Source organism: Neovison vison, chromosome 8 (assembly GCF_020171115.1).
Source record: "Neovison vison isolate M4711 chromosome 8, ASM_NN_V1, whole genome shotgun sequence".
In the NCBI taxonomy this organism is placed as follows: Eukaryota; Metazoa; Chordata; class Mammalia; order Carnivora; family Mustelidae; genus Neogale; species Neogale vison.
This window is the reverse complement of record NC_058098.1, coordinates 142,355,508-142,368,664: the sequence shown is the minus strand read 5'-3', so window position 1 is coordinate 142,368,664 and position 13,157 is coordinate 142,355,508. Positions and strand designations below refer to the sequence as shown.

The following is a 13,157-nucleotide window of genomic DNA, read 5'->3' as shown; positions in this document are numbered from 1 at the left end:
CTGCGCAGTACTGAGGCTGGGGGGACCGAGGTCCTCAGGAGGACCCAAGGGGCGCCCCGGGAAAAGGGGCGGTGTAGGGGCGGGGCAAAGGGTCGGAGGTGGGAGGAGGGGCCTTGGAGCGAGGGAGGGTCTTCGAGGAGAGGGTCGGACAGGGGGCGGGGCCGTGAGTTACCTGGAAGAGGGCGGGCCCAGTGGGGGTTGGACTCGGGTCGCCTGAGGGCGGGGGAGGGCGCCCGGAGCCCGCCGTGGGGGTGCGCGGGGCCGGTGACCCATGCCTGAGGGCGGGGTCCCGGGCGGGTGCCCGAGGGTCAGGACTGTCCCCCGTCGCCCCACACCGCGAGCCGGGCGTGAGCGGAGCCCGCCGGCGCCCCGAGAGTCCCCCCGGCCCGCCGTCCGCCGCCGTCCGCTCGGGGCGGCGTCTGCCCGCCTGTGCCCAGTTCCGGGACGCGCGCTCGGGGCCGGACGGCGTCGCCTCCCCCGCCCCCTCACCTGCCCAGGTGCGCCCCGCCCGCGCCGCCCTGCCCCGGGGGGCGGGCCCAGCGCGCAGCCCTTCCTGTCGGCGGCGGTTGTGCGCGTCGGGGCGCCGAGGGCACCGGCTCGGGGTCGCCAGTGAGTACGGGTGTGGGCGAGGCCGGCGGCTCCCTGGACTGGGGTCGCCCCTTCCCCGTGAGCCGGGCCGCGGGGCCGGCGGTCGGCGCGGGAGGGCGGGGGCCGGGGTGCGTCTGGGACGCGGGTCCGCTCGCAGGTCGCCCTGGACTGGAGTGACCGGCCCCCGCCCCGGACGCTGCGGCTCACGGACTTGACTCTCGCTCGTGACCGTCGAGGTCCGAGACCGTCTTTCCCCGTCGGTTTCGGGGAGGGACGCGGCGAGGCGGGCGCGCCGGACCGCGGGCGGGGACCGGCCAGACTGGGGGGAACCCCTGGGAGTGGACAGCCTCCGGGGGCACAAGGGGCGGGCGGGGTGGCAGCGCGGCGCCCGGGACGGCGGGGCTGTCGGGGCTGCGGCGCCTTCTCCAAGCTGGACGGCGCGACGGGCGCGCGGGGCCGGGGGTGGCCGCCAGGACAGGAGGCGCACCTGCGGCCGCGGACGTTTCCCTTCGTTTCCACACGCGTTTCTGCGCCGTCCAGCCGCCGCCGGGCTGCGAGGGGAAGGAGGACTCGGACCGGCCCTGCGCCCCCGAGTCCGGGTCCGCGAGTCCGCCCGCGAGTCCGGGCCCGGGACGTTCTGCCGGGAGGGGACGGGCTTTCCGGGGTTTCTTCTGCCTCCGGGACACGCGTGTCCTGCGTTCTCGTCCTCGGGTCTGTGGTCGTGGCCTGGGGCCCCCGATGAGCGCGGAGGTCAGTTAGGTCTGCGCCCTCCAGACGAAGCCGGTGGCCTGGAGCCTCCGTCCCTGTGGGCCGGAGGGACGTGAGGGCAGCCGGGGTGACCGCGGCTCCTGTCCGGCCGCCTTGTTTCCCCACGGGAACCGGCTGTGGGGTTCGCGAGTGTGAACAGGCTCCGTCCGAGAAAACCCTCACCCTCGGCCTCGTCTGGTGCGAGACTCGGAAGCGCGTCCGTCTCTGCGGGTCCGGAGCCGTCCGGTGCCCGCGTTCGCTGAAGTCGACCGCGCCGGGGACGCTGGTCGGTCGCAGACGTCCTTGTCGGCCAGTGCGTCAGGGTACGACCCGGTCCTGTGCGATTTAAAACCCAAGCACACGTTCTGTTTTGGCAGAAGAGCCCATTGCTGGTACCTGGGGGTCAGACGTGCATGGGGTCCGGCCGTGAGCCAGGGGCCTCCTCAGTTTGAGAAGATGAAGCGGGTGTAAATCCAGGGTCTCCACGCTGAAAGCTCCGTCTCTCCGCCCCACATCTGGGGCCTGGGGTCGGGGGGAAGGGGGAGGACAGAATCGCAGGGCGCACTAATGTTTGGGGTTCAAACGGCCAAAAGTATGGACACTTTAAAGTGAGGACCAGGAAGGCTGCTGATGTGACCGGAGAGACTGGATTTGATTTCTGGAACTGACCGGTCCCGTCCCCTTGAGTCAAAGGAAGTCGTTTAACCAAGGCCACAGAAAGCTCAGAATCCGCTTGAGAAGCAGGGTCCCTATGTCGGGCAGTGGCAGGGGCACTCCGGGCGGTAATGTTGTAACAAGATTCTGAGCGAAGGGTGATATGCCAGAGCCTTCTTGAAAATTAGGTAGATGTATGACGTTTCCTTTGACTAAAGTTTAATCTAATTATTCTCTGTATTTCCTTAGCAGCATCTAGTTCCTTTGATTTTGGTTAGGGTTTTATCAATTCAGTGAATTAACCTTTATTTCATGTAAGTTATAAGGCTTAATATTTTGGTCAATAATTAATGGGCATTAGGAAAACCATTTCTCAACTTCGAACGTTTTTCTGTAGGCGTCTCTCTCATAGCATTGTTGGTACTTGATATGAAGGAAAATCTGGGGAGCCCTGACCTTGAGAAGTGGGTGCAGGGTGCTTAACTGTGGTCAGTTTCTCTCCCCAGGTGGCAAGTTGGCCCCAGCAGCCCAGCCCCTAGTTTATTGCCAATGATTAACATGTAAATCATGTCCCCAGCTTAAGCTCCTTTCAAGCTTTTCAGGTTTCCAAAGTAAAAATTTTCTTCCCAGTATTTTAGAAACTTAATTTAAAATAAAATTTGTCTTATTAAGGACATTTTCAGATGTTTTAATCACTTTTTTAAAAGATTTTATTTATTTATTTGACAGAGATCACAGTAGGCAGAGAGGCAGGCAGAGAGAGGGGGAAGCAGGCTCCCTGCCGAGCAGGGAGCTCGATGCGGGGCTCGATCCCAGGACCCTGAGATCATGACCTGAGCTGAAGGCAGAGGCTTTAACCCACTGAGCCACCCAGGCACCCTGTTTTAATCACTTTTTAAAGAAAAAAAACTTTTTAAAACGATTTTATTTATTTATTTGACAGAGAGAGATCACAAGTAGGCAGAGGCAGGCAGAGAGAGAGAAGGAGGAAGCAGGCTCCCCGCTGAGCAGGGAGCCCGATGCGGGGCTCGATCCCAGGACCCTGAGATCATGACCTGAGCCGAAGGCAGCGGCTTAACCCACTGAGCCACGCTAAGTTTCTTAGCTCAAGGTTTGGCAGCCATTCGCTCTCAGGAGGAAACTTGGATATTCTTAGAGAATTGGCTTCACCTTGGGATTCAGAGACTCAAAACTTTTATAAATGTTCAGATGCTTACTATGATTTAAAAGTTGAAAGGCCTATTTAGTAATGACCTGTATTTTCATAACTTCAGGGTCAGAGTGATGCCTCTGGAGCAGACGGTGCTGTCTGTACCCTTATGGTGCAGGAGAGAAGTGGGTGGGCCATGATTCGATGCTGAGGACAGGAACGGAGGGTCATGTCTAAATTGTTACTGCTATTTGTTGACTCTGACAGAGAAATTCACTGTAGTAACTATGGCCAGGCAGTATGACTTCATCAGCAATTTAATAAAGTCTGTGCTAAAACAAAGTATCAGGAGTCTCGTGTAGTCCAGCTGAACCTGAAGGCATCCTGGCCGTGACCGGGCTGCTGAACCCCCAGTGTACAGGGCTTAGAGACCCACTCTGTGGTGTGCAGGCCCTGCAGGCGAGATCTGAATTCCCAAGTCCCACAGCCCCCTTTCCGTGTTTACAAAAAAGGCTGCGACCTTTCTCCACAGCAGGATGTTTGCAGCTCTCAGCTGTGGAATTTGCTTACTTGACTGGCTCAGTTCTGCTTGCTTGATAGGGTTCACAGCAGAAAGTCTTCGGGGATAAGATTTATGTACTATTTACCAAGTTTTAGTTGCTTGTGTCAGAAAATCTGATCCAAATTGGCTTTAGCAGAAAGGGAAGCCGTGCTGGGCCAAGTGACTGGGCAGTCCCGCGCTGCTGTGGCTTTAGCTGTTCCCCAGTCCTGGGCTCCAGCCGGGCCAGCAGAGCCCCACTCTCTCCGCAGCTCTGGGGCAGGACCCTTCTGCATGGCTGTGCTCTCAGGCTCTCCCCTTGGGGTGACAAAGTCTTGGAGCAAGTCCAAAGGGACATGCCTGGAAGAGAGGAATTCCAGCAGCTCCGCACAAGCCTTTGGTGGGATGCCGATGGGTCAGCTTTGGTTTGAAGCTCTGCTGTGGCCCAAGATTTGTTCTGATTTGCACACTTGGGTCACTTGCTCCATTCCAGAGATGGCTTCTGTGAAAGAGGCGACCTGTGCTGGTTCTGAAATGAGACGGAGGCCTTCAGGAGGAGCAGGAACACATTTCTTACCCAGTTTGCTAATCCAGTTCAGGACGTTGTCGTGGGCGCCCAGACATATGCACGAGGCGCCGCAGGGCACAGATCAGTCAACCTCCTGCTTCTGGTCCGTGAGGCTTGTAGTTTAGTGGTGCGAAAAGAAAAAGTTGGGAGCACAAGGGAAGTAGGAAGAGAAGATAGTTGGGTGTGTGAGCTTCGAATCATAAACTCAAGTGCTGAAAATATGAAAACGTGTCTTGAGCCCTGGTTTTCTGTCCGATTTGTGTGTCTGCCTTCTCCCTGGAGGAAGTCATGTTGCAGGCCAACGCCAGGACTGGGCTAGCACTGTCCACTCAGATTTGCTCTGGATGCTCAAGTGCTACTGACACTGGGGACCCTGCCGAGCTGCCCCTTGCTGTATGCACAAGGCTCTGACAGTCCTGGCCAAGAGGACAGTGCAGTGTCCTCCTGCGGGCAGGACTGCCAGCCCTCCCATGCCTCCTGGGCCGGCAGGAGCTTCATGGGGTGAGCCCTGTTGGCCCTGGGCATGCAGGGGCTACAGTCCTGGTCTCATGGCCTCCTTCCCCATTCTCTTCCTCCCTTTCTTTAGAGGATGTGGGAAGGGCTACTTGAAGGCACTGCACCATGAACTTGTCCCTTGCTTCCCTCTGGCCCTCCTCTCTCATGAGGTCTGGGAAATATTATAACATCTGAGAGGCAGAGAAATGTTCTATTAATCAGCACATTTTTTTTTTCTAAATCCATTGGATTTTGTATGTATATGAACTCCATCTAGTCCTCACAGGGTTTTGACCTCTTAATTCCCAAAAGCTGTACAAATACTTTATACAGTTAACACATGTGTCCGGTGTCGGTGTCCAGCCTCGGCAGGTCCAGGTGCCCCGAGGGAAGGGAAGTGTCGGCGAGAGGAACGAGAGGCCAGACAGTGAGTTTTGGTCAGTGGTCAGGCATCTCCGGCTTATTGCCGCTCAGTGAGCATCTTATGTAGGCAGCTTACTTGGGGCAGGGGGTTACCTTCATGCAAAGGACATCAGAGGACTCAAGCACTCATCAGACAATTTCTCTTTGTTCAGCACGTGTCATTCTAGTTAAGCTATAATGGGTACAGGCTGGCGTTAGGGATAGGAGGGTCTTGCTTCTTGAGTAATCATGTCCCTCAGAAAGCCATGGGAGGTAGCACAAATATGTGCTTTTTGGTAACTAATTCTGGGGTCTACAGGAAAACAGGGTATAGGTTAATGGAAAACGAGAAGCTGTCTGGAGAAGCTAAGTATATAGGAGAGAATTAGGGACAAAAAGGCGTTCCCTTTGCAGTAGGCAGGGTGTGTATCAGTGGCTCCGCTGTGAAGGCCTTGGACAGACATCAGCCCAGGGAGGAAACCGTCTATCGTGGTGCGCACCTAAAGTTCCCCAGTGTCCGAGGTGCAGAATGATTCTCCTCAGGGCTGCTCCGGCCCGCAAGCCCGAGAGATGTTTGTGGTCGATTAGCAAGGGGCTCTCTGAGAGAGACACGGGCATGGGAGGAAAAGGCCGGAGACTATCAGGCCGTGCTTATCTGCCTGGCGATCCGGCCCTCGGCAGGATTAGGCCTGCATCAGTTCAAACCCGAAGCTAGTGGGGCCCTCGACCAGGCCTTCTGGCTCCCAACAGTCGGCCGCTTTACCGTGTGTCATGATGGCGTGTGCTGGAGATGCCACAGACAGCGAGATCGTCAGAGTACTTAACCCACGTGCTTGCCTGTGGCGGGGGAGACGCACAAGAAAGACCATGATCGGCAGACGGAGGAGAGGGACGGAGACGGAGGAGAGGGACGGAGAGGCAGATGGATACGTAGATACAGACAGACAGGAGTCCCTGATTGGCAGACGTGACAGATACAGGTGCAGACAGGTGCGTGCGGTTGACCCACAGCGTAAGGATATAGGCTGTGGTGCAGACTAAAGATGATGGGAAAACTCGGAGGTAAGCAATGGGGTGCCATTCTCTGAGCTATTACTTAAGTGGAACATTTCTGTGGAGAAGTGATCATAGGGGTTCAGGACGAGGAACCAAGAAACCAGGCAGGAGGCTTGGGGTTAGCTGTACGAGAACTGGTCACCTTTGGGCCAGGCTGGTGAACAGGAGGAAAAGGGTGGGGGCCGGGGGACAAGGGGACCCTGGCGAGACTGAGGAGGCCTGGCCCCTGGCTCTTCACTCTTTCCTGCAGGTGGATCAAGGCCGTGTCAGCAGCCATGGTGGCTGCCGGGTCCTTGTGAGAACCCAGAAACCAGACCCGGGGGCAGGTTTGTCCCTGGGCTCCACGGGTCACTGCCCGGTTGGTGGAAGCCCCGGTGGAGAAGCTCTGCAGCCCCGGGAAGGACAGCCCCGGGGGCCGCAGGAGACGGAAGGCTGCCTCGTGGACCCACCGCCGCGTCCCTGCTCAGACGGCCCGTCCCCGCACTCATCCCCGGCAGCAGCTCCGCGATCCCAGGGCTGTGCGGGATGGTTTCACTTAGAAGCAGCATTTTAAGTTGGTCTTGACGAATGAGTTACATCTCAAGAGGCCAGAGGTTAGCCATGGTTTTCCTTAAAGGGCCGGATAGTACATATATTAGGGTAAACAAGCCGAGAAACAATATTTGAGGTTATATGTAGACACTTCCACAACAAGACAGAAAACAATGACCAGTTTTTTTAGTTGATAAAAAGTGAAGTACAGTGATTGAGCCATTTTCTTTGTAATGCAAGTCTTGTGAGGAGTCAGATGTGATTTGGGAGAACATGTTGCTACTTGAGGTTCAAAGTTAATGTTCCTTCTCATCAAAGTAAATCACGCATGTTCAGCCAGAACTGATCTTACCGGTTACGTCCATGAGGATGTGTTTTCACACAAAATATTATTATCCTTTTGATTTAATTTGTTTAGCAGGTAAAAGGTAAGACGTCGTCTTACCTCCCAGCCCACAGGTCATAGATGTTAGCTGCACTTGGCCCAGGGCTACCGCTGGCCGACCGCGGCGGGGGGTCCCCTTTCCCACTTCCTGCCCCTCAGCTCCCAGGGTGCCCTTCAGTGTGGGCTCCGGGATCAGCAGCAGCAGCCCTTAGAGGATGAATCCTTTCAGGCAGGCACAGGGACGACCTTCCCCAGGAGTGGCCATGGGAGGGACATCGCCAGAGACCGAGGGGTCAGCCGTGTGGCGAGAGGGCGCCACACCCAGCTGCAGGCCCAGGAGAGGCCCCTGTACTCAGAAACCAGAACTCACAGCTCCTGCCGGCGCCCAGACACCAACCACAGGCCCGTGCCACTGGCTGCGGACGGCCTGCCCCCCCACCCAAGGGTGGCCCACCAGCCCCAGAGCAGGTCCAGCCTGGGAGAACGTGGCCGTCCCCTCCAAGGAGTGTGCACCCCCTCCAAACCCGTCCTTGCTGAGCGCTCCCTCAGCCCTGGGCGCATCGCCGACCGCCCTGGCAACCTGCTGCTCCCCTTCTTCCTCCCGGCTCACCCCGGGCTGCGCTCCGGCTCTGGAGGGCAGAGGGGGTTGCCGCGGAGCTCGGGCGCCCGAGGACAGCACGGGGTAGGGCCCTAGAGCTGCCCGTTGCTTTCGGGGCACACTGAGAGGCGTTGGTGTGGAGAAGGGGCATCTTGTTACGTTTTACGTTTAATAGGCAAAGCTGCTGCTGGGCTCCTCTTAGAAGGACGTGCACTAGTGTGTGAGGAAACCCCGTAACTGAGCGCGTTAGCGGAGGCCGGATTGCGCTCGGTGGCGGTGCCCACGTTCCCGCCTCTCCAGAGCAGTGAACGGACAGCACGGATGCAGGACAGGCCAAATTAAGTCCGAGAATGAAAGTCGCAGGTTCTTCCCCACCATCTGTCTTCTTCGGAGAGCAGAAGTGATGCTGGAAACGTGGTGATCAGGGGGATATTAGCCGCGGTAAGAAGCCTCCAGATCTCAGTCACTTAGCCCAGCCAGAGCCTCTCCTGCAGGGACCGCCGACCAGTGTGCGCGCTGGGTCCGGGCTGCTCTCCCTGGGCGCTGTCCATCCCCCTTGGGACGGCGACAGCGACAGGAGAGGGAGGGTGGAGAGAAGTGCCGCGGGGACACGGGGACCCACGTGGGCAGGCGGCTGGCCCAGCCACACAGCCTGCGACACGGAACCTCTGGGCGCCGCTGGCCCGTCCCGTGAAAGGTGCACTGCTCTGCCCGGCCTCCGGCAGCACAGGAGTGAGGAACTCGGACGCCCCGTCCCGTTATGCTGCGAGGGACAGCGGGGCGTGTACCTCAGGGGCAGGCGACTCTGTGGTAGTTCTCCAGCTCCATCTCCCAACTCACAGCCCGTCTCCTCCTCAGCCACCAAGAGGGAGACGAAGCCACTGCTGTCACCGTGCGTGCTCACCTCGTGACTTTTGACTCCTGTACGCTGGCCCCGTCCTGTGCAGGAGATGTGGAAAACTGGAGGCTGGAAACGCCCCTTGCCATCTATGTATTTTCTAGGTCACGGGGAATACATAAAACAATTGTATGTCATTAGTGTACCAGCTGGAGTCATGGCTAAAAACTACCCCCATAAAATGGACTTTAAAGGAATTTTTCTAGTTTGTATTTTTTCTGAGACCCTCTAAATCCAAACTGTATAATCAAAGCATTAATAATAGGACAGATTTAAAGATTGCTAGTAGGTTGACATAATTTTGATGGCTGTCTTAAGATAGCTTCCCTGTGCTTCTGAAGATTTTTCTGTGTTCATCTCTGTGCTTAGAAGGAGCCATTGCCAATAAAAGGAGCAGTCCCAAAAGACTATCAGCTTTCAGTATCTCTGTACCGTCATGAAGATGGGATAGTTTTATTTCTAAATAAGTACATGACTGAGAAGATGAGGAGTAACACTCTATGAGCTCCTAAAAATTCAGATTCCAGAACTGTCCGTGTCATCCAAATGCAAACCACAGCAAAAAAGTGTTTAGTGTGCAGCTTCCCTCCCAGTCCTCCCCTTGGGATTCTGTTCAGGCCTGTTTGCCTGTGTGTGCGGGGCCGGGGTGGGGGTAGGGTCTCTGTGTGTGCACAGGAGTGTGTCAGCGGTAAGCGTACAGTTTCTGCTTTTCCATGCCTCTGCATGCAACGAATGTCGTGGCCCTGCGAGGTCAGATTCGAAATGACAGACAACTGACGGGGTCACTACCTGTACTATGAATGTTTACAGCAGGGCTCATAAGGTGCCTCTAATAGAGCAAATATTTAATTACGTAACATTCAGCTTCTGCCGCCAGTCTTCATTATACAATATTTCAGACCCACAAGGGACTGTTGAGCATAACATAATCAACACGCACGGCCCACTACACAGTGAAGGGAGGAAGGTCCAAGCCTCAAGCCCCTCCAGACGCCTTCCCCAGGACCACCCCACCCCCGAATCCAATAGCATCATACTTCGATTATACATATGTAGATTTTATACATAAATTTTACACACAAATATATGTATTTTGTTATAAATTCTAGATTTTATATAAAACATATTCTTATTTTTGCTCATGCCTCAAAACGTTGCCGTGAACGTCACGATGACCCATGTGTCTTCATGCAGCCGTTTTCCGTCTGTTCCCACGTTCCCGCTCCGGCATGTGTCTGCCGGTTGGTCGGTATCTATGGAGAACGGGCTTGAGGGCCACACCGGACCGTTTTGATTCAGCCTCTTCTTGAGGGAAATCGTGTCCTTCCTTGAACGTGTGTGTTTCTACGTGTTCTTCTTCGATTGCTCGGGGGAGCCCTGCCTCAGCGACCCCTCTGCACACGTGGTGCTGGTTCCGGGTGCTGCACGCTGGTGGGAACTGATCCGCTCTGGGCAGGGCCAACCCCCTCCTAGGCCTGCAGGGCCCCTTCTCCTGGGCTCTTGGGCATGCGGGGCCCGTAGGTGCTCCATGGCCACTGTGCTCCCTCCTCTGTGTCCCACAAAGAAACTCATCTCTGGATTCAGGTCCACCCACCCAGGTAGCCTAGGAGGAGCTCCCCTTGGGACCTTCGTTACATCTGCAAAGACCCTTTTTCCGTGCAAGGTCCCATTCTCGGGGTTCAGGTGGACACGAATTTGGGGGCCAGCATTCAACTCACCCCGGCCTCAGTGAGCACACCTGGGGACCTTTACTGGCAACTTCAGCGGGGAGTGAAGTAGGCATGTTGTAGGGACGGCCCCGCCTGCTGTCCTCCCTGGGGCCCTCCTCCTCCTGTCATGACCGGCAGACCGTCCCACGCCTGCCGACCCAGGGAATGAGCACTGGTGACTCACGATGGCCTTACGGGGCACGTCCAGCTTTTCAGGTGGTTGCGGCCTCAGAGTTTCCCTCTCTGTGAATCAGCTGATCGAATACTGTGCCCAGTTTTCCATTGTACTATGTGTGTTTTTACTGAATTTTAAAGATTCTGTGCATTCTGAACCCTAGATAGCTGCCCTTTATTCATATGACAGATATCGTCTGACCTCTCCCTTGTATTTTATTTTCAAATGTATGTTGACACACTTTTTCTTGACTTTACTGTAGCTGAATATATCTGTAGTTTCCTATTATTGTTGTGCATTGTTTAGGGCAACCCTTCATTGCACAGAAAATAAAAATATTTTCGGTTACTTTTATTCTAAAAGTATTAAACTTTGCCTTTAGTATTAAGGCAATCAGGTATTGAATTTTTTTGTATGATGTGATATTATAATCTAAATTTATTTTGTTTTTATTTGAATGACGATTTGTTCCAGAATAATTTATTAAACTACCACATCATCTCTGTCATATATTTTTAAGTATGTGAGTACATATATGAATATATTTTCCTTGCATTTGTCATGAAGGTGACATTTTTAAGTGCTGTGGATTATTCAGTAAGTTGTGTTGTATATGTAAAAAATATGAGGTTCTTCCTATCCTATGCCAATGAAAGCTGGAGATGGACTAAATATTTATTTATTTATTTATTTTTAAAGGATTTTTTTAAAAAGATTTTATTTATTTATTTGACATAGAGAGATCATAAGTAGGCAGAGAGGCAGGCAGAGAGAGAGGAGGAAGCAGGCTCCCCACTGAGCAGAGAGCCCGATGTGGGACTCGATCCCAGGACCGTGAGATCATGACCTAAGCTGAAGGCAGCGGCTTTACCCACTGAGCCACCCAGGCGCCCTGGACCGAATATTTAATGTAAAATAGAAGCTCGAGTAGAGAACGTGGAATATTGGCTGTATCAGTTTTGGTTTTGTTTTTGTTTTTAATCAAGGCCTTTAGTCACGGTAGTAGAAAGAAGGAAACAGTAGAAAACCCAGAGAAATATTGCCATATAAATAAAAACAAATGCTGAAAATTCTAAATATTTTTTTTTTTTTAAAAAGCAAGTTGAGACATAGACTTACAACATTATTAAAATTATGGGCAAAAGGAGTATGGAACCAGAAAAAGTCAAAGTATATGAACAGAAAATATGTGAAACAGGAAATATAATCAAACAAAAGAAAAATTCGCTAGTATTTAAATAAATTCAAATAAAATTTGTCATCCTGTTTTTCTGACGTACGGACTTTGCCTTTCCCAGTGTCAACTGTAACAGTGGAGTTTTTTATGGTGCTACTCAGTGGTTCTAAATGTGGGTGGTGTTTTGGGGTGCCATCTGAAGACAGTTGCCAGCTAACAACTATATCTACAGAAGCTGGAAATGGAAATAGGGCACACGTTTAGCAGCAGGGGTCAACGAGCGTCGGGCTGACAGTAGTGCCGGTGGGTGCCAGAGTCGGAGGGGCCGTTTCCCTCCGTGTTTGCATGTGTGTACAGTTCCCTTTTTGTTCACACTATGCTTGTGCCGTACGTTCTGATCATTTAAAAATAGAGACTTTTTTTGGTCATACCTAGGACTTTTGCACTGTGACTTTGAAAAGTAATTCTCATGTAATTTCTGGCTCTTTCATGGTTTGATTTTGGGCGTTTCAAGTCATTGATGAATTTGGAGTTTACAGCGGTCTGCTGTATGAAGCAGTGGATGAATTTCCCCAGAGATCACCAGTTATTGTGTAATACAGCTTTTCTACAAGGATTTAAGGTGCTGTCTTTATTATGTAGTAAATTATTTTATATGTTCGAGTCAGTTTCTGAATTTTCTATTTTGTAAAACGGGGTTTCCCGCCTGTTTTTGCTCCACGGTACAATACGCAGGCATCACCGTCCGTTGCAGCTTCCGGCAGAGCTTGTCCCCTCGTGCTTCTTTTACATACTTTTTCTCTATGTTCTCTTGCTTGTTTGTTTTTCCATATGAACTTGGGAATCATTTCGTTTAGTTAGAGACACTTGTAAAACTTAGAAGAGAAGATGAACTTGATTTCATGAAGACAGAAGTAGAAAAACCATCATCAGGGGCAGCTGGGTGGCTCGGTCCGTTAAGCGTCTGAGTTTGCCTCGGGTCGTGATCCCAGCGTCCTGGCCTCGAGCCCCACACGGGCTCCCTGCTCGGCCGCGAGTCTGCTTCACCCTCTCCGCTCCCCTGCTTGTGTTCCCTCTGTCAAGTCAATGGATCTTTAAAAAATATCTTAAAAATCTTAAAAAAAAAAAAAAAGAAAAACCATCATAAGAAAATTCAAAAGAGAAATGGCAAACAGCAAATCAATATTTGTGACTTATCTTCTAGAAGAAGGTTCATTTGCTTACTTTACAGATGAATACGAAACAGAACAGCGTTCAGAGACTTGACGGGGCGCAACGAGACTTCCCGTTACTCGGCCCGTAAACGCTGGGGGTTCATGACAGAAACGCGCTGCCACTTTCTGTGAACCCTCGAAACTGGGCAAGAGAGAGCGGGTGTGTGCTCGCACCGTGGGGCACCCGGTGAGCGTGGTGGGGACCTCGGAGGAGGCCGGAGCCGGGAGGCCGCCTCTTTTCCTGCCCGAAGGCACCTTCCCCTGCGGCTGGG

At 53.4% G+C, this 13,157-nt stretch overlaps 1 protein-coding gene across 1 annotated transcript in view; it reads left to right on the top strand.

The window, feature by feature from the left end:
- Nucleotides 1-520: 520 nt before the first annotated feature.
- SH3YL1 (SH3 and SYLF domain containing 1) overlaps nt 521-13,157 on the top strand; it is a 34,286-nt gene continuing 21,649 nt past the window's right edge. The window contains exon 1 of the mRNA XM_044262140.1: nt 521-609. Coding sequence (XP_044118075.1) covers nt 609 — 1 coding nt within the window. The 5' untranslated portion in view covers nt 521-608. The remainder of the gene's footprint in view (nt 610-13,157) is intronic.